Raw genomic sequence first — 21,702 nt, 5'->3', positions numbered from 1 at the left:
ACTACTAATACCAATTCACGATCATCAACTTCAACAGGACCTTCACCTGTACCTGAAAACCTTACAAGGTTTCTCTACACTATAGAAGATTTCAAAAGTCCAATCTTGGCCACACTTCCTAAGATCTTCTTCACTCTCAGCACTCTTACTTAAAGAGAAACTATCAGACATTTCCTCAACTTCCCATCATCAAAGCTATGAAAAACCTTCATCTTCATTTCTCTCTTCAGCTCTCTCCTATCTGAAAATACCTTCCCTCAACCCCATATTCCCTTCATAGCACATTGTCTCTACTTCTTCATTCATCACTCATTTGCTCTTCAACCATTCCAATGTGGCTTCTTCCCAACCCACTCCACTGAAATGGCTCTGATACCTAAGCTTTCCAAACTTGATTTCATGAACTTTTTTCTTTCCCCTTGCCATTTCCAAATCCTATTCTTATGCCAGTGTAGCCTACCGCAGTAAATGCCACTATCAGTCAGTTGCTCATGGTAGAAACTCAGGAGTCATCCCAGATCATTCCCATTCTTTTACCTCCCACACCCATTCAATCAATAACCAAAACCTTTGAAAACAACTTTTAAAATCTGTCCAATTCTAGTACAAATGCCACTAACTGCAGACTAAACCACTATCACCTTTCATTTGGACAGCTCAAAGGGCCTCCTAAGCCCATTCTGCATACCCAGTTTTATCTCCAAGCATTGTGTACGCTTAAAACCACAACAACTTTCTTAAGTTTCTTGAACATGACAAGCTCTTTCTTGCTTAGCTTTCAAACATGGTATTCTTTGGATTGACAAATTCCTACCCATTCTTCAGTTCTTAGTTTGAAAGCCACTTTCTCAAGTGTTACTTCCTTACTCCCTAGATTAAGTTATATGTCTCTGTCACTATTCTCACACAGTTTTGCACAACTCTTTTATGGCACTATTCATAACAGTAATTAGAATATATTTGCTTAGTGTCTTTTTCTCTTACTAAATTTGAAATTCAATGAAGCAAGAAATTCACTTATTCTTTTTTATGTCCAGCATTTATCACAATGAGTAAAATAGGTGCAGAACAAATGAATAATGATAAAGAATTTGAAAGTTATTCTCCACACACACTGACTCTTAAAGGTTAAACAGCCAAAGAATAAAGAAATAATTGTACTGTATACAGTTATTCATTAATTTATTCTAAAGCATTTATTTAGATGTTAACTTTGTAGCAGGGATTATGCTAGGAACTAGTTATGTTAACTTGAATAAAATATAACCCTTGCCCGAGGAGCTCAAATCATAATGAAAGATACAGATGTATAAACAAAAGGATACCATGTTAAATGCAGAGGTAAGTACAAAAGAGTGAATGTCTAACTTTATATAGGGGGTGAAGTTAAGAGAGCACTTAAAGCCAAATAGATTGAGTAGTGAGAGAAGTTAACCAGACAGAAGCAGAGAAAACACATTTCCAGAAGAGAAAAAAAAAAGGGTAAAATAAGCTTGGAATAGTAAGAGAACATAGGAGTAAGAGCATATGAGAAAAAGCAAACGATATAAAATGGACAAAGTTTCCTGATCAAGGTATCTTATGGTTATTACTACCGGAATTAGCCTAGCTTTATAGTAAGCTGTACTAGTAATCAGCCTCAAAATTTTAATCATAAAGCATAAAAGCTGATTATAGAGGAATTTTTTTAAGTTTATTTATTTATTTTTGGTAATCTTTACACCTACTGTGGGGCTTGAACTCACAAACCCAACATCAAGAGTCATATGCTCTTCCAACTAAGCCAGCCAGGCACCCCTTATTTTTTATTTTTGTTTGAATATAGCTGACACACAATGTTACATTAGTTTCAGGTGTATAACACAGTGATTCAACTTCTCTATATGTTATGCTATGCTCACCACAAGTGTAGCTATCATCTGTCATCAAACATTGTGATTATAGTTTCATGGACTATATTCCCTATGCTGTGACTTTTTTTTTATAGTTTTATTTATTTATTTGAGAGGGGAGGGAGAGGAGGAGGGAGAGAATCTTCAAGCAGACTCCCCACTGAGCATGGAGCCCAATCTCATGACCCTGATATCATGACCTGAACTGAAACCAAAAGCCAGACGCTCAACCAACTGAGCCACCCAGGTGGCCCTATGCCTTTTATTCCTGTGACTTCTTCATTCCAGAACTGGGAGCCTACACCTCCCACTCCCCTTCACCCATTTTGCCCATTCTACCCCACTGCTCCTCTCTTGACAACCATCAGTTTGTTCTCTGTGATTAAAGGCCTGATTCTGCCTTTTGTTTATTCATGTGTTTTGTTTATCAGATTCCACATGAGTGAAATCATATGGTATTTGTCCTTCTCATGAAAAGTTTGATTTATTTTACTTAGCATAATACTCTCTAGGTCCATCCATGTCATTACAAAAGGCAACATCTCATCCCTTTTTACAGATGAATAACATATATGAGAAAGTATATAGGAGTAACATATATGTTTAAACAGCTAGAATTATTTTGACAAATCCTAACATAGCTGCTCCTGTCTCTTTGGGCCATGGTTTCCTTATCCATAATATTTGATTAGACAAGATAATATCTTCAATGTCTTCCAGTTTTAACACTGATTTTATATATTAAAGATATTCAAGATAACCTACCTTCTGCAAAGGTAACTGTCACAGTCTCTCTGAGAATATGCCCATTATCTGTAGTCCATTGAAGCTGAAATGGGAACATTTATTTCAGTAAAAACAATAAAGCATTTATATTAAAAAATGTTTTAAAATATTAATACAACTGTCATATTTTATTAATAGTATATTTGTGTTTTATTCAGTAATTACTCTCTTCCCTTGTTTACTTCTCAAAACATGAGTACACTTCACTATCCAAATACATTAGCTTCCCAAGTTCAGATAGCAAGAATTCGGATAGCAAGTATAGACGGCAAATCCACTTTACTTCCTGAACTTTGGATAGTGAATAATTAAGAGAGTTTGGGATGGAAAAGAATAGTAGCCATAGCTTAAAATCTGAATCTATTTAGTTAAGAAGGCATAATTCGGATAGTGAAAAAAAAAAAGGGGTATTGCTACTGAGATTTCTTTTGAAAGACTTATTTATTTATTTTAGAGAGCAAGACGGAGCACATGCAAGCATTGGGGAGGGGGAGAATGAGAGGCAAAAAATCCCCAAGCAGGCTCCTCATCGAGCACAGAGCCCAAGGCAGGGCTTGATCTCACAACCCTGAGATCACGACCTGAACCAAAGTCAAGAGTTGGGACACTTAACTGACTGAGCCACCCAGGTGCCCTGCCACCAAGATTTTAATGCCATAATTACTGTACTATAATTAGTAGTTTTTGGATAATTATATTATTCTCTTCAGAGTAAGTAAAATTTTCACAGAACTGACAAATATTCAGGGAGAAATTAGAGTATGAGATAAAATTGATATCCATAGATGGCATATAGAATGAACATCATCCCTTTGTGTATTCAAGTCTGAACTATTCTACTGAAACTTGTCTATTTTATTTTTTTTTAATTTAAAGATTTTATCTATTTAGAGAGAGAGAAAGCATGAACAGGCGGAGGGGCAAAGGGAGGAGAGAGAATCTCAAGCGGATCCCACACTCCGCATGGAGGATGACATGGGGCTCAATTTTACAACTCTAAGATCATAACCTGAACTGAAATCAATAATCAGATGCTTAACTGACTGAGACCCCCAGGTGCCCATTTTTTAAAAGATTTATTTATTAGAGAGTGTGTGGGAGCAAGCAGGGAGAGGGGCAAAGAGGGAAAGAATCTCAAGGAGATTCCCTGCTGAGGCAGAGCCCAATGGGGTGTGGGGCTTGATCTCAGGACCCAGAGATCATGACCTGAGCAGATATCAAGAGTCAGATGCTTGACCAACTGAGCTACCCAGGCACCCCGTCTATCTATTTTTAAAAAGAGAGGGAGGTATACATAGTATATACTCAATAAGTATTTGTTAGATGAACAAGATATACTTTTTACAGAAATAAAATATATTGATTTTTAAATGAAGATTACTATTGTTATTATAGTCAGGGTTGGAAATTCACTGATATTTCTTCTTGTGAGAGTAATAAAAATTTTAGTCAAATCATCATCTGAGGGTTCATATTTCATGTTTACATTTTAAGAAAAAGAAACTACTATTTCTTCTTTTTTAAAAAAGGCTTTATTTATTTATTTATTTGAGAGAGAGAGCAAGAGTGCACGTGAGGAGTGGGGGCAGAGGGAGAAGGAGAAGCAGACTCTCCGCTGAGTAGGGAGCCTGACACAGGGCTTGACTCCAGGACCCCAGGATCATGACCTGACCTGAAGGCAGATGCTTAACTGACTGAGCCGCCCAGGAGCCCCTCTTTTTTTTTTTTTAAGATTTATTTATTTCAGTGAGAGAGCTCAGGGTAGTAGGGGCACAGGAAGAGGGAGAGAGAAACTCAAGCAGACTGTGCACTGAGAATGGACCCCGACTCAGAGCTCAAGCTCATGACCCTGATATCAGAACTGAGTTGAAACCAAGAGTTGGATGCTTAACCGACTGTGCCACAGAGGCACCCCCAAAACTACTATTTTTTCTTTCATCACAGTTATTTATATGGCCTAATAACAACCACCCCATTAGGCCAAATAGTAAGAGAAGTTGAGAAAGATTCTATAATAAAACAAAAGAATTACAATTGTAATCATACCGTTGCTGGAATGATCTCTGAGTTATACACATTATCTCCATTTCTCAAGGATTTCTGTACCTCATGGATGTGATTTTTAATATCATTTACAGTTGGAAAAAAGGACAAATTATGTCTCTCAGGTACCTCATCAGGTTTAAATAGTTCTCTTTCTACAAATTTTCTGCGGAGAGCATAAAATAGAATAAAAACATAAATAGTCTAGTAATATACTTCAGATCAAATGAGAAAATGGTTCTTTTTTTAGCATAAACATCTGTAAAGCATGGTTTACAGCTTTATAATTTATATTTTTCCACTTTTAATTTTTTCCGTACATTAAATCAAAGAAATCATGCAGATTAAAGCAATATAATACTTTCATTGGTTAAATACCTCTATATCTAGAGTAAATTTTGACATTTTTATAGGAATCATTATTGTCAGTTTAAGCATAATATGTTTTGAATGCTAATGTCAGGTAGTGTACTTAACACTTCACATCAAGGATCTCCTTTAATGCCTACTATAATCCTGTGAGGTAAGTGCAACTATCATTTCCACTTTACAGGTAAGGGAACTGAGGGCTGCCGAAGTTAAATAATTTGCCGAAGTTGTACATCTAGCCAGTAAGTAAGAGAGCTTGGGCCTACACCCAGGTTATTGTATAAGCATCATGTTACACTGCTGCCAAAAGGCATCACTTACTATATGAAATAGGACCTGCTTGAATTCTTTAAGTAGACAAAAGAGAAATATAGAAATAGAAGGCAGCACTAACATATTAATATACAAAAAATACATAAAAAATTATAAAGTCCAATATTTATATGGTTTGTGCATTACCTTCTATAGACCATGCTGCAGAGCTAATTATACCTCTGTTTTTAAGGTTCAAGTTTAGTAAATAATGTATGGCTTTACCAAATTTTGGCTCTAACAATGCCCCAATGAAAATAAATATAAAATGTCTGAGAAAGCTGCTACATGGAAAAATCACATATTAATTAAGATATAATCCTAAGAAACACTCATTGTGTTGTTCAGATTGGATTACAAAATAACCAGTAGGAATAAGGCCAGTTAAGTACCAGAAATCATGGTAAAAAAGCACAGGTTGTAGAATAAGATCTAGATTTCCGTTCTGCCTCTACATCTTAAGCCAATTATTTAACCACTCATAGTGTCCGTTTTCTCATGTGCGGGATGGAGACAAATATACCAATTTTACAGAGTTGCAAGAATAAATGAGATCATGATTATTGTATCCTGAGAATCAGTAACATTGGACCAGAGTGCTACATGAAAACTTCTATCATACAAAGAACTATCCACGTTCTTTTGTTATAAAACAATTTAACTGCATTTTAAATAGCTTAAATAAATATCCTGGCCTAGGTTTTAAAATCTTTAGTCCTACAAAGGCTTTTTTTTTCTGTAAAGGCATTTATTGTATAATTAATTTATATATAATTCAGAAATAGTCCAATTTGCTAAATTTGAATATGGAATATTTCAAATGAATAAGCTGAATCATTACTCATGGCTTGCCAAGTATCTGCTAGAAAATGATCAGTTCATAAATAAGATTATTTTAATAAAATTAATAAATTACATTCCTTATCACTCTGATAGCATATGTCTTGGAAAATGTCTATGATGATAAAAGTTATTATTTAATCCAACAAACAAAAATGAAAAATGTAAAAGAACAATTTGTTTTTACTGTACCTTAGCTGTTTCCTTACTGCATATACTTGTTCTATTCCCTGTGACACTAATTCTTGAATCTTATGTGCTACTTGAGGATGTAGACGTGAGGGTAATACACAATTCTCATCCCTAATTGCAGTGTCCTCTTCTTCAAGAGAAGACACAGGAAAAGGCGAAGGTGGCAAAGGGAGGCAGGAAGTTTCTAATTCATGATACTGATGAGCTTGCTTTGTAGGTAACTGTACATACCACCTGACAAGAAGAAATATTTAAAATTACATTACCAGACAAAGGCAAGAATCACAGTTACTTATGTTAAAACTCATGAGGAAAAAGAATAATCTTTTAAGAAAAGATATGATTATATATTAAGTAAATATGATAAAAATTTTAAAACAATAGATATAAATAAAATTTAAAATGTCCTCTGCTTGATTTTTGCAAGAAAGATTTTACTTATTTATTTATTGGCGGGGGAAGCATGTGCACGCATGGGGGTGGGTAGGGACAGAGGGAGAGGGGAAGAGGCAGAGAATCTCGAGCAGACTCTGCGCTGAGCATGGAGCCCAATTCAGGGCTCATCTTACCACGCTGAGCTGAAACTAAGAGCTGGAGAGCCAACCAACGGAGCCACCCAGGCGCCCCCTCTGCTTGACTCCTCTAAGTTGGCTTTACACCCAATTAAATAAAAATCTTTATAAACCTTTATAGACTTTCACTATGGCTCTATAGTTAAGGAGGGTACAGGGGTTAAGTATATATGAAAATGGTATTTTAAGTTTCATGTTAAGTAAATTTTACCTCAAAATAATGAGACTTTTAAAGTTATCATCTTTTAAACTATGTATTTTCCTATTCTTCTATGATTCTGTCCCCAAATTATAACTTGTGTTCCACCTATAATCCTTCAAACAAAGGGTGGCTATAATTCAGAGTCTACCACGACGGAGGTGAGTGGGAGAATCTTCTCTGACAGGAGCTCAATACACAACCTCTATTGCTCCACAGCCCCTCTATTGCACACAGCTCCTATTGCCCCAATGAGCAAGACAATCAATCAACTAAAAGATGAATACAGGTCTTTCATATTGCAGTGCAAAAAAACAGATGCTAGGAAAATGAAATGATCTGGCAGGATACTGTTTTAATGGATACTTTTATACAAAGTGCTTGCAATGACTGATACTACATGAAATGGAGGCTATTTAAAAATTACATGCAATGTTTTCCAAACTGAATGATCTAATTATTGGTTACTCATTTTTCATAGATTCAAAAGTTTATTTTATGTATTTATTTGTTTATTTATTTTTTTAAAGATTTATTTATCTATTTGAGAGAGCGAGCAAGGACACGAGGAGGGGGATGAACAGAGGGAGAGGAGCAGACTCCCTACTGAGCATGGAGCACAGCACAGGGCTTGATCCCACAACCCCAAGATCATCACCTGAGTTGAAACCAAGAGTCGGACACCCAACCGACTGAGCCACCCAGGCGCTCATACCCAAAAGTTGTTCGTTTGTTTGTTTACTTTTTTACAAAAACTATATTCTGTGCACTTAATCCCATTGTATTACTGTAAATTCTTCACCTGGACTAACACATAAAGAAAAGTAAGAAAGCAAGCTAATATTTCTTCTTATGTAAAATCTGAAGCACAAAAAGTATATAAAAATGGAATTTAATGTAGGGCTTAGAATTAATTTCTCGCTGCTATAGGTAATCAAAGATGGGTTAAAAAAAATATATAGGTGACTGCAGTTTGGCTCCTAAGAAGTATCAGAAACAAAATATGAAATACGTAATTATATGTGTTGCTAAACACATATTTGCAATTTTCGGGAAAAACTTTCATATGGTATATGTACTTCTTTGGTAGGCATTATCGGAACATTTGGTTGATAAACTCAATGGCTTACACAGTGGCAAATTTTAACACCTAGGAAATCACTAATGAGAGATCTCCCTTATAAAAACCATTCTTAAAGAAATAATTAGAAAACATAATTATAATTTCTCTTACAAGAAATAAATCTTATAAATGGAGCTGATTAATTTGTAAAAATAAAATAATAATATAAATGTCATACCTAAGAACACCACCAGCATCTACCAAATTCTTCTTTAGCATGTTAAAGGCTTTTTCCTGCTCCATTCTGATTATTTTCTTGTCAATTTTGGGGTCTGTAGGAACTCTATATTCAGGAAACTTCTGTACCTTTTTAATGTAAATCCTGTTTATAAGCAAAAGAAGAATTTCTTTCATTATATTATAATGTCAAGAAAATCACACTTACCAAGCAGAAGTTTAAGCGTTAAAGTATAGAGAAAAATCAATTAAGCTAGAAAGCATTCAGAGGATTATGTTGAAAAATAAGCCATTTTCTCAGTGCATAGTATTTAGCAAATTAACAATAATCATGACATCAGTAAAAAAAAATCTGAATATTTATGGTATTAACTTTTGTTTCTGGATTTGCCTCTTCCCAATTCTGGAAGCCATAAAAAACTCCTGCCTGGGGGTTCCAGGAGGGTGCTGGCAGGAGAGGGATGGGCAGCAGCTGCGGCAGCTGGAAGATGAAGAAGGAGCATGTGCTGCACTGTCAGTTCTCTGTGTGGCAGCCACTGTTCGGAAGCCTTACCATCAAGAGTGTCATTCTTCCACTCCTCAGAATGTGAAGGGTTATTTACTTGATGATGGAACTCTGGTGGTTTCAGGAAGAGAAGATCCGCCAACACGTTCTCAGCCAAACAGTGATAATAAGGCAGAAGAAATACAGTGGTCGGATGATGAGAACACGGCTACCCTTATGGCACCAGAATTTCCCGAAGTCACCACTAAAAGGTCAAGAAGCTATCTATTCCCTGGGGGGCAGTGTATTTCCTAAGCTTAACTGGAATGCCCCAAGGGATACATACTGGATAGCAATGAACAGTTCTCTGAAATGTAAAACCCTCAGTGAAGTCTTTCTATTGTACAAGAGTCCTGATATCATCACTCAGGACTTTACTCAACCATTTTTTCATCGTACTGACGGTTCTCCATATCCTTGTATAGAATATGAGCTTGTTCTTTGAAAATGGTATGAATTAATTCTTCAGTTTTCCATTACACAAACCATGAAGTGACAGTTTAACCCTGTCCCTATCTGAGTTACTGACTTCCCAAGGACTCTGCAGACCTGTCTCCTCACAAACTCAGATTTTCATAAACTGAGAAGAAATCGGCAAGAGGATGACTGATGAGAGCACCAGAGTTCAAGTCCCAGGTAAGGAGGAAACCACCTTGGTGTCAGGAGGCGGCTCTCAGCTCACAACTTCCTGTTACCCCATTCTGTTAGTGTGGGAGGCAGTATGAAATCAGTACTTTCTAATATTCATATACATTAAGCTGGAAAAAAATGGAGGGACTTTGTTACTTGTAAAAATAAATGATAAATAGATCTTAAACATAAAAACGAAACAAAGAACTCATGCCTGGATTACTTTAATAGCCTCCTTTTGGGCCTCTGGGCCTCATTCCTTAAATCCACTTGATACATTAATGTTAAAATAATTCTTCACATTCTGTTGAAGAATCGACTTGCTCCTTAATCAAGTATGAATTTCTTGGCAGCATTCAAGACATCCCATTTGATTCTAGCTTATTTACCTAATCTTACTTTCAATTACTTCAAATGTAAAATTGCTTTTTTCAGGGAAGTTTATCATCTCAATGTTCCTTCCTTCTCTGATACCAAAAATACAATCACACCATATCTTTATTCATATAATTTCCTGGCCTACAATATCTCCCCTCTAATTCCTTATCTACCCCCCCTCTAATTCCTTATCTACCCAAATTTAATCTAAACTTCAGCATTCAGGTTAAGTTGCACTTTCTTTCCTGTTAATGCATTTGCATGGGTATGTGCCTTCTCTAATGAGTCAGCTAATTGACATATCTGGTACTATATACTATTCCATTACGTTTTCCAACAGTTTTTCGTTTTCTGATCTACCCCAACAATATTTTAAGTTTCCCATGATTAAGTAAAATCTTTACCTCTTTCAATCTCCCTCTTTCCCATGGCACCCAAAGTACTGCTGGGCACAAGAGATACTCAAAAAGTACTAGCAGAATGATATAGGGAATAAAATTATTTCTTCACACATAAGAGATCTTTCTTCTAAGTTATATCTAAAGTTTTATATTGCTTATATTTAAAAGCAGTTAAAAGTTTTGCTTCACAGTCAGGTTTAAATATTGCCTGAAGTTACTGTTATCAGATTAAACATGAAAAGTCTTCTGAATTAATCTGAAAAACTTCTTGAGAATGTGCAGGTTTGTGATATGTGATGCTGAAATAAAATGTTTCAAAGATCAACTGTAACCAACATTTATGTTATCTTTTTAAATTTTATCTGAGAATTTAAAACTTTCAATGTCTAAAAAAAATACTAGAAAGAACATTACAAAAATATTTTATTCCTTCAAATTTTTCATTCTCACCCAAAGCAATGACCAATCTGTGGTCCTAGTCTATCTAAAACTGATCTCATACACTGATGGTATAAAGATTATTGGTAAAGTCTCTCTAAAGAGCAATCGTCTTTAATACCTGTAAACATTTAAAATAATATAATCTTTGCCCTAGGAATTTCATTTCAACAAATTTATTCTATTGATATACTTGCACAAGTATATAAATAGGTATAATATTACTAACTGCAGCTTTGTATATAATAATAAAGAATACTTTTTAGAGCCTACATGTCCATCATTAGAGGACTAATTTAGTATATGACAATCCATCCATAAATATAATATTTTATGGCCACTGAAAAGAAGGAACCATGAATATAATGTTATATGTCCATTATATTTCAATTTTTAAAATAAATAAATGCAAAGAAGAAACCAGTCCTTTTATGTGCAGATATGGAGACAATTTTGAGATATACTGGGAATGAAATAACAAAAAAAAAACAAAGCATAGAGTGGTATATGTCATTACATTCACACTAGTGTGAAGCAAAATAGTTGTGCAGTAAATAACCATAACAGGCATTCAAAATAGAAATAAAGCAATGTGAATTCACAGCAGGAAAGAAGGTATATTAGTACCTAACTTTAAGGAAAGACAATATTAGTAAGTTTTACTGAGATTTCAACATCTATGAGTGTAAAGGAGGATATATACGTATGCATATACACAGAATATCTCTGGAGGGTTACTCAGGAAGCTGGTAAGTGTTGTTGCCTTAAAAAGGGACATAGGACTAATGAATCGTTAAACACTACATCAAAAACTAATGATGACTATATGCTGGCTAACTAAACATAATAAAAAAAATAAATTAATTAAATAAATAAATAAAAATAAAAAGGGACACAGGGAGTAGAAGTAAAAGGAAACTTATATTGCACTGTACACTTATCGGCACTGTTTAGACTTAATAAAAATGTGCATATTAGCTATCAGAAAATAAATACTTAATAAAAAAGAAATTAAATAAAATAAAGCTTACCGGGCTGGACAAGTGGCTTTGTAGAGCTGACAAGACCTGCTGTCCTGCTCAATGATTTTTTTTAACTGGAAACCTTTTCTCCTTGGCCCATACTGACACTCCATTACCACGGCTCTACTCCCTGTGGGCCAAAACCAACTATTGATATTAATTCAAGTATCCATCTGTTCTGGACACTAGAATAAAAATAACTTGGTGGGGGCAATGTCAAAATTTACACTTTCAATCACACAACTTTAAGGAAAGAAAACATCAGTAAGTCTTACTAAGATGTACGAACACGTAAGTTTAAAATTTTATTATAATATTTACCAAATGTACATTATGGTAAGAAATTTGCAAATACCACATTTACTGAATGTTAACTGATATTTACATATATATGGTTTTTAATAATAAAATTTCACCACTGTATAAGTAGAAATTAGCAAAAGCTACATTTGTTAGTAAATATTGTCATGTAAAGTTTTATTTCCTTTTATAATTATTTCCTTATTTCTATTTGTACTTTTAGAATATAGTAGTCCCCCCTTATCTGCGGGGGATATGTTCCAAGACCCACAGTGAATGCCTGAAAGGATGGATAATACTAAACCATATATAAACTATGTTTTTTCCTATCCAGATATACCTATGATAATGTTTAATTAATAAATTAGGCACAGTAAGAGATTTGCAATAACTTATAAAATAGAACAATTATAACAATAAACTGTCATAAAAGTTATATGAATGGGGTCTCTCTCAAAATATCTTATTGTACTGTACTCACCCTTCTTCTTCTTGTGATGATGTGAGATGATAAAATGCCTATATGATGAGATGAAGTGAGGTGAATGACGAAGACATTGTGATGTAGCATTAGGCTACTACTGACCTTCTGACAATATGTCAGAAGGAGGATCATCTGCTTCCAGACTGTGGTTGAGAACAGGCAACTGAAACCTTGGAAAGTGAAACTGCAGATAAGGGGGGACTACAGTAATGTACTAACCAGCCTCTGAGATGGCCCCCGATGATCCCTGCCTCCGAGTACTCATGTCCTTCTGTAATTCCTTCCCCTTGAGGACGGGCTACACTTATTAACTTACTTCTAGTGAATATGGCAGATGTGACATGATGTTATTTTTGATATAAGGTTATAAAAAGACTGTGACTTCCATCCTGGGTACTCTCTTGCTCTTGCTTGGATTGGTCTCTCTGGGCGAAATCAGCTGTCTACAGGGAGGCAGCTCTGTGGAGAGGCCCATGTGGCAAGGAATAAGCCACATGAATGAGCTTGGAAGCAGATCCTCCCCCAGCCAAGCGGTGAGATGACTGCAGCTCCAGCCAACACCCTCACCGTAACTGCAGTCTTGTGACAGAACCTGAGGCTGAACCACCTTACTAAGCCGCTCTCGGATTCCTGACTCACAGAAACCATGAGATAAACGTTTGTTTTCAGCCATCAAGTTTTGAGTAATTTGTTACATAGCAATAGAATATAAATAAGTGGATGTGAAAACTATACAGTTTATGGCTTCAAGTAAAATATCCTATTCTAGATAGAGCACAACAGATTTTTAAAATATAAAATTTAAAAAATCATAAATGTTGATAGATCTGACATTAAAATTTAAAACTTTAAAATTTTAAATATAAATTTAAGAATTAACATTAATATAGAGATAATAATAAGGAAGAATATGCAGAATGTAAAGAGCTACAAATAATTTTTGAAAATAAAGAACCAAACAGAAGAATGGGTAAAGACTATGAATAGGCAATTCAGAAAGAAAAAAAAAGATATTAAACGAACAAATAAAAAGATGTTCAATTTTACTAGTAAATGTGGAAATGCAAATTCAAGCTATACTAAAATACTATCTCACACTCTTCATATTGGCAAAAATAAAAAATCTGACAATACTCTAAAATAACTGAATCCACTGATGAATTTTAACATCACAAAAAGGTGTTGCACATAGGTTGCAATAAGAAGTACACAGCACACCTTGAAGTATTCTTGCAAAATACTTTAATGGAGAGTAAATCTTCATTTAATCAAGCCCCTAGATCTAACAGTTCACAGGAAATATAGGAAATTGTTAAAAAACATGTTAAACTACAGCACAGAGATGGAATCAACAAAACTCAGAATATAGAAAACTCTACAGGATAAACTACCTGGGGGAAAAGAGGAGAGAAATTTTTAGGTGAAAAGAAATTTAGGAGATAAAACCAAATGTAATCTGTGAACTCTGTTTGGTTGTGAATTTGAACAAACCTATGGAAAAATAATTATTAGATAAGAAATGTAAACATTGGACATTTTATGACATTAAAAAATTACTATTTAAAATATGATAATGTGATTGTCATTGTGTGTGTATATATATATATATGAAGAGTCCTTATCTTTTAGAGATATATACTTTGGTATATAATATATACTTTTGTAATTACAGATAAAGTGATTGGACATCTGGAATTTGCTGTAAAATCATCTTGGAGGTGAGGAATGAAGAAGTGGGTAGGGATATAAATGAAACCAGAATGACCATATGCTAATAGTTGTTGAAGCTGTATGGTGGATATAGGGAGAGTCATGGGATTTCATATATTATTACCTTTACTTTGAGAGATACATACATACATATTTATACACACACACACACAATACATGTTATTATATATATTACCTTTACTTCTACATATGCATATATAATATGTATATGTCTATATATGTATAAATGTCTATATATGTATATATATATATATATCACAGATATATATATATATATATGAACATTTCCAGAATATAAAGATTTTTTTTTTAATATTTTATTTATTTATTTGACAGAGAGCAGGAGAGTACAAGTAGGGGGAGCTGCAGAGGGAGAGGGAGAAGCAGGCCCCCCGCTGAGCAGGGAGCCCAACGTGGGGCTTGATCCCAGGACCCTGAGATCATGACCTAAGCCGAAGGCAGCTGCTCAACTGACTGAGCCACCCAGGGGCTCATTCTGGCACCCCCAGAATATAAAGATTTTTAAAGTCTGACAATGCTAAGTCATAAGGTAAATGAAGGAAAGGGAAATTTTCATACATTGCTGAAACAAGTAAAAATTAGTACAGGTTGTCAATTCCTCATGTATAATTCCGAAATTGAAAAAGTTCAGAAAACAAAATTTTTTAGAACCCAGGCAAAACCTGACCTGAACTTTATGTGGCTATTTATAATCTTTACTCCTCTTATTGTTACTATCCATAAAATATTGCTGTGTTTGATTATGTGATATGGTCAACAGAACACTTGCTGGGAGTATTCTGTAATATTATATTACATTCCAAAAATTCTAAATACATGTGGCCAAAAAATTTTAGAAAAGAGATTTTTGCACCTGTACAACCACTTTTTTATTTTTTATTTTTTTATTAGGTGATCTTTTTAAAAATTTAAATGCAATTAATTAACATACAGTTATTATTAGTTTCAGAGGTAGAGGTCAGTGATTCATCAGTCTTATATAACACCCAGTGCTCATTATATCACGTGCCCTCCTTAGTGTCCATCACCCAGCTACCTCATCCCTCCACTGCCCTCCCCTCTAGCAACTTATCAGTTTGTTTCCTGTGATTATGAGTCTCTTATGGTTTGTCTCCCTCTCTGATTTTGTCTTGTTTTATTTTTCCCTCCCTTCCCCTATGATCCTGTTTTGTTTCTTAAATTCCACATATGAGTGAGATCGTATGAAAATTGTCTTCCTCTGATTGACTTATTTAGCTTAGCACAGTTCCATCCATGTTGTTGCAAATGGCAAGATTTCTTTTTTTGGATGGCTCTTGTACAACCACTTTATTTTTATTTTTATTTTTTTTAAAGATTTTATTTATTTATTCGACAGAGATAGAGACAGCCAGCCAGAGAGGGAACACAAGCAGGGGGAGTGGGAGAGGAAGAAGCAGGCTCATAGTGGAAGAGCCTGATGCGGGGCTCGATCCCACAATGCTGGGATCACGCCCTGAGCCGAAGGCAGACGCTTAACCGCTGTGCCACCCAGGCGCCCCTCTTGTACAACCACTTTAGAGAGCAACTTGAGATAATCTTGTAAAGATGAAATGGGTGTACTTTGCAACTCAGCAATTCCACTTTAATACATGCACTATTAACTTCATCACTATTAACTATATCTTTTCAACAGAAAATGTTTATTGTCAAGGTTTGGCTACAGCATTGTTTGTAATATTGAAAATCAGAAACATCCTAAATGATCATTAGTAGAAAAATAATTGTCGTTTGGTGATACGCTGGAATGTTACGTACTGGTTAAATTAAGATCTGTAAGTATCAATATGGATGGATTTCAAGAAATAAGGGCGAGTGAAAATTTACATAACAATGTCCATAGTTTACTATTTATGGATATTTCAAAATATTCAAAATGATAAAATACATTATTATAAATACAAATATGTGTGGTAAAGTATAAAAATATAGACTGGAAAGAATTTGTGTAGTGGCTGCCTGTGGAGAGTTAACAGGGGATTAGAACTATGGAGGGGAAAAATGTTGCATCTTTTATAGAATACTGATGAAACCTGGGCAGAAGAGGTTACATTTATCTCATCTTCCCCCACATATCTTTTTTTACCCTCAGAGGTCCAGGATGAGACTGCAACTCTTCCAGCTGAATCAGTATTTCCACAGTCTAAAATAAATCACTTATCTTTATATTCTTTGGGGTTTGACTAGCCCTAGGGTGAATCTCTGGAAATTGTTTGAAACTCCACCACTTTAGGGGCTCCTGGAGCATGAGACTCTTGATCTCAGGGTTGTGAGTTCGAGCCCCACACTGGGTATAGAGATTACTTAAAAATAAAATCTTTAAAAAACACACACAAAACCCTAGTCCAATATTTGAGAATAGTGTATGTAACACATTTGATGCTCGAGAATCCTAATTTTGGAATTCTGTATAACTCCAGATTGCATACAAATTCTACACAGTAACTCCAGAGTTATAAGCATACAAAATGAATACAAATTTGTCCCACAAGACAAATCAAGAGAGGAGAGAATATTTGGACTGGATAAAAAAAAAGAAAATCCAACAGATACACATATTTAGAATAATAAAATTGCTCTATTAATATTTTTATTTTCTATTTACCAGCATAATATCTAAGGAAGTATTATTTATTTATTCTAATATATTAAAATACAATTTCATAAAATAATTGGTCATATTTAAGTTTTCTTTTTAGTTTAATATGCATTTTCAACAATTAACATTCAGTTGTCATCTGCATAAATGAAAATTTTCATAGGAAATTTTTATGAAAACCACATTTTCACAATGGATCATGGCTCTGCTGAACCTCTTAAAATAATTTTTTTAAAAAAGTACCTGCATTGACAAATGGGATTCCATCATATGGGACATACTGAGATTTCCACATCAAGCGTGTAGCTGGCTTGGCTGGGCTTGGAGATTGGCGGGTACCCCAAACACTCTGTGTTTGCTGCTTATGAAATGTTAGGACACTTTCTAATTCAGTCTCACTTACACAGTAGCCACGGTATGAATCTCCAATTTTCTGCATGTAGTAGAAATTAAATAACAAAATTATTAGCAAATATGTTTCACTGTACAAAAAATTTAATGAAGTGGTTGTCCAAGATAAAAGACTCATCAGTTTTCAAAAGAGAATGTCATTCTCCCCTCAGATCAATGATCTATTACAACCAGTGTATCTGATTTGCTTTCAACCAGCGTTATCAAACAGATATTCTCCAAATATTTGTTAGAGAATATAATGTCAAACTCATGGCCACACCATCAGTATCAAAATCTTGCTTGAGAGAAATAATATTTAGGGAGGATAGTTTGAAGAACACATTGTGTATCCATTCTTCCATATATTTAAAATTCTACCCCTGGATCCAAACAGATCAGCATAAAACTAGACATAAAGTACTGTTTCCCTATGGGGCTTCCTTTGCTAAAATTAATTTTGATATGCCATGAATCTTTTTGAAAGCCTATGAAAACTGTGATGGTATCTCCTAAGTGATATCAAAGAATTTGCTCATTATATCAAGATTCTTTTTTAAGAAGATCCTTCTCTGAGAGAAAATCCTATCTGAACTTAGTACCAAAAATAGTTAATGGTTTTATTTTACGGAAATTAACATAATTACTTTTATCTAGTGAACACAGAATAACTGGGTTTCGCCTTTTTGAAATGTAGATGCTTAAATTATAGAAAAGTGTGTGTGTACGTGTGCACGTATATGTGTGTGTGTGTGTGTGTGTACATACAGTTCATTAAGATACACATTTCTTACTTCCATTTTATGGTTACACTCTTGTTTTTCTTTATTCTTTAGTTCCCATTTTAATTTCCACCTTGCTAATATATTTTATGTATTTTTGTTAGCTGTCTTCATTCTTCCTGAAACAAGGAAGGTGTAAATAAATCATGTAAATAAATTGATATTATCTACCCACAAGCATGTAAGTAACCCTCAACAAAAGCAGAAGCTTTTTCTATACCAATAGCGAAAAATCTATTAACTGTGATCACCTTCACTAAAATGCATACAGACCTAGAACTGACTCCATGTATGTTTCTCCATTAAAGGGAATAAGAGCAGAGATGTGGGACTAGGAATCTTTTTATTAGACTAAATATTTCACCCTGTGAGAATACATTTAATAAGAGGAAGGTATCAAAATACTGTTGTGGCTGTACTTTGGGCCATAATAAGAAGCGATAATCTGATGCCAAGTGATACATTATCTCCAGTTTCCCCTACAAATAATAAAAATGTCTAGGCTTACAAATATTTTTCTAGCCCAGATATTTCTTCATTGAAATATCGACTACAAATAAAAGTAGAAACATAAAGACCAGCGATTAACATTTTTTAACAAATAAAATGAACAGAGTTTTTATGTCAATGAAAGGAAAAATTCAGAATTAGTACAACCAGGCCTCTATCAGGAAATAAAAGTTTAACACAGTTTTGAAATTTATTCAATTAGTGCATTTCGGTCAAACCTAAAAAATGCTTATGGAAAAACATAATTAAATGAAAAGTCAAAAAGTAAAAAGGACTACTAAACTATATATATTTTAAAGACTTTATTTGAGAGAGAGAGCATGAGTGGAGGGGAGGGGCAGAGGGAGAGGAATAGGGACAAGTAGACTCCCTGCTGAGCAGAGAGCCCAATGCAGGGCTCCATCCCAGGACCCTGAGATCATGACCTGAGCCGAAGTCAGACACTCAACAGACTGAGCCACCCAGGTGCCCCTATTAAACAATATTTTGGAAGCAAAATGCAGAAAACACTTCTTCAGCCATTAACCAAAATTGTTTTTCACTACTGATACAGCTTAGGAGAGAAGAAAGAAGCCTTCACTGATGGAGATATTCATTCCTTTGGACAGTTTTAACTAGTTTCTTACAAGATGTATGATAGTAGGTAAGCCACACAATGCACATCGTTGTAAAACAAGGTGATTTGACTACATAATTGCTAATGCTTTAATGTCCATAGCATTCTGTAAAGTTTATAGTAACGATTTTAAAAACCCTCATCAGGGACACCTGGGTGGCTCAGTAGGTTGAGCATCTGATTCTTGATTTCAGCTCAGGTCATGATCTCAGGGTCCTGGGACTGAGCCCCATTATGGCTCTGTGCTCAGCAGGGAGTCTTCTTGAGATTCTCTCTCCCCCCTCCCTCTGCCCCTCACTCTGTTCACACTCTCTCTCTTTCTCTAAAATAGTAAATAAATCTTTTAAAAAAAAAAAACCCTCATCAAACAACAATAATAGTTACTTCTGGAAACCAGTGAAAAACTGTAACAAAAAGTGTGAGGGGAAAAAAATCTATCTACCTACCCATACATACAGACTTACATATATATGACTTAGAAAAGAAACTATAGTAAAAACGTCCTACTCAATGCAATACAACGTTACCATTAGACTTTATTATTAGAACTTTTCACAAAATATTAAAACTGAAGTAATGTTTTTCCTTTCCATTTTGAAAATTTGTTTAAAACAATGAGGCATTTTAATAATTAGTCATTATCATGTATGGTTTACATGTACAGGAGCATGGTCCCTTCCCTCAAAAAGTGTAGAGTCTAAATGCTACGTAATGATGAACAAGTAATTAAGCAAATAATTTATAACAGTAATGATAATAGATACCAAAGAACTTAAAGAGATAAATATGTAAAAGCTAAAATAATCATTAGATTATTTACAGAAAAGATATATAGCAAGGGAATAATTAAAGAACCAGTGATATGGATTTGGAAATCATTTTTATAAAAGTGAGAGGGGAAAGTTAACAAAATTGATCAGCTCTTCAAGGGATAAAATGTAGAGAAATAAGACAAGGTCAACAACAAAACTTAAAGAATTTCCATTGAGAATATGAAAAGAAATAAGTACAAGTAAAGAAAGAGAAGTAATGGCCAAAAAATAAAAAGTAGAAAAACATGATAATGCAGTTTCATGGAAGAAAATAGAAAAGAGCTGCAAAAGAAGAAATGACAGTGAAGCATGAAGGAATTTATATGAAACTGCTTTAACAGAGCTTACAATCTCTAAGGAATAAAAGAATAAATGAGATCAGAGTTAGCATAAACATAAACAAAGTATTACAGATACAGTCTATTAGCTGCACTCAAAAGTGGACATACTGGGATGCATTACAGTGATAATCAATTTAGTGAATCTAGGTAAGGATTATTTTTAACTCACCTCACAGCTTCTAAGACGGCAGGCCCACATAGGTGTATTAGAAGAAAGTGGCTGGAGAGGAGCCAGAAAGGGTTCTTCAAGCATTCTGAGACAAGGGAGGAATATACATAAATATGTATTACAAGTTGCACACACACAAACACACTTACGACATTCAACTGTTTTATCTCCTTAACCAGTGTTACAGACAATATATTGAGGTCATCAATAAGAAACTGTACTAATAGGGGCACCTAGCTGGCTCAATTGGTGGAGCATGCGACTCTTGATCTTGGAGTCATGAGCTCAAGTCCCAAGCTGGATGTCATTTACTTAAAAAATAAATAAATAAAATCTTAATTGTATTACAATTACAATTACAAATCTTATTACAATTACACTTATTACAATTAAGTGGGTATATTAATTATAATTAATTATAATAATTAAGTGGTGGGTGTATTAATTATAATTTTCTTTAAACATCACTATTTTATTAACTGCTAAAGCAAAGGCCTAAGTTTCTTCTTCCAAATACCTGCAGTCTCAACAAATTTAAGTGTTTTATATATCTCCTTCAAAGCTTATTTTGTAGTCTTCTCATTATATAACTGTTTTTCATTTAACAAAAAAATGAGCCAATAAAACATCTTCCAGTGACCTGTTAAGAGTTAACATGATATGGGGCGCCTGGGTGGCACAGCGGTTAAGCGTCTGCCTTCGGCTCAGGGCGTGATCCCGGCGTTATGGGATCGAGCCCCACATCAGGCTTTTCCGCTATGAGCCTGCTTCTTCCTCTCCCACTCCCCCTGCTTCTGTTCCCTCTCTGCTGGCTGTCTCTATCTCTGTCGAATAAATAAATAAAATCTTAAAAAAAAAAAAAAAAGAGTTAACATGATATTATGTCAAGCTCTAAGACTAAATGTCATAAATATTGTGCTAATTTTTAAATATTATCTTAAACAGTTAAAAGAATATAATAATACAAAACTTATGTCTGTATTTGCCTAAATTACTATAAACAGTGTTAAG

General features: G+C 34.5%; 1 protein-coding gene and 1 pseudogene across 14 annotated transcripts in view; one reads left to right on the top strand and one right to left on the bottom strand.

Annotated features, from left to right (window-relative positions):
* The window catches only part of CARF (calcium responsive transcription factor), a 100,681-nt gene that overhangs the window by 56,499 nt on the left and 22,480 nt on the right, over positions 1 to 21,702 (bottom strand). For 10 of the 14 annotated variants that reach the window (XR_008956286.1, XR_008956283.1, XR_008956289.1 and 7 more), the window contains 7 exons: positions 20,692 to 20,776; positions 17,315 to 17,504; positions 11,928 to 12,048; positions 8,507 to 8,650; positions 6,435 to 6,668; positions 4,725 to 4,887; positions 2,658 to 2,721 (listed from right to left, as the gene is read on the bottom strand). Coding sequence is in view for 1 of the 14 variants with exons in the window: in XM_057304153.1 (XP_057160136.1) it covers positions 2,658 to 2,721; positions 4,725 to 4,887; positions 6,435 to 6,668; positions 8,507 to 8,650; positions 11,928 to 12,048; positions 17,315 to 17,504; positions 20,692 to 20,776 (1,001 nt within the window). In the remaining 13 variants the exon portion in view is untranslated. Of the gene's footprint in view, positions 1 to 2,657; positions 2,722 to 4,724; positions 4,888 to 6,434; positions 6,669 to 8,506; positions 8,651 to 9,058; positions 9,147 to 11,927; positions 12,066 to 12,699; positions 13,507 to 17,314; positions 17,505 to 18,255; positions 18,362 to 20,691; positions 20,777 to 21,702 lie in introns of those variants that run through there. The other 4 variants (XR_008956295.1, XR_008956296.1, XR_008956297.1 and 1 more) reach the window with 4 other exon arrangements.
* Positions 8,994 to 9,599, top strand: LOC113250570 (cell division cycle protein 123 homolog; annotated as a pseudogene).

The sequence above is a fragment of the Ursus arctos genome, unplaced genomic scaffold (assembly GCF_023065955.2).
Source record: "Ursus arctos isolate Adak ecotype North America unplaced genomic scaffold, UrsArc2.0 scaffold_1, whole genome shotgun sequence".
NCBI classification, from domain to species: Eukaryota; Metazoa; Chordata; class Mammalia; order Carnivora; family Ursidae; genus Ursus; species Ursus arctos.
Note: the sequence above shows the minus strand (reverse complement) of the source record. Positions and strands in the feature narration are given on the sequence as shown.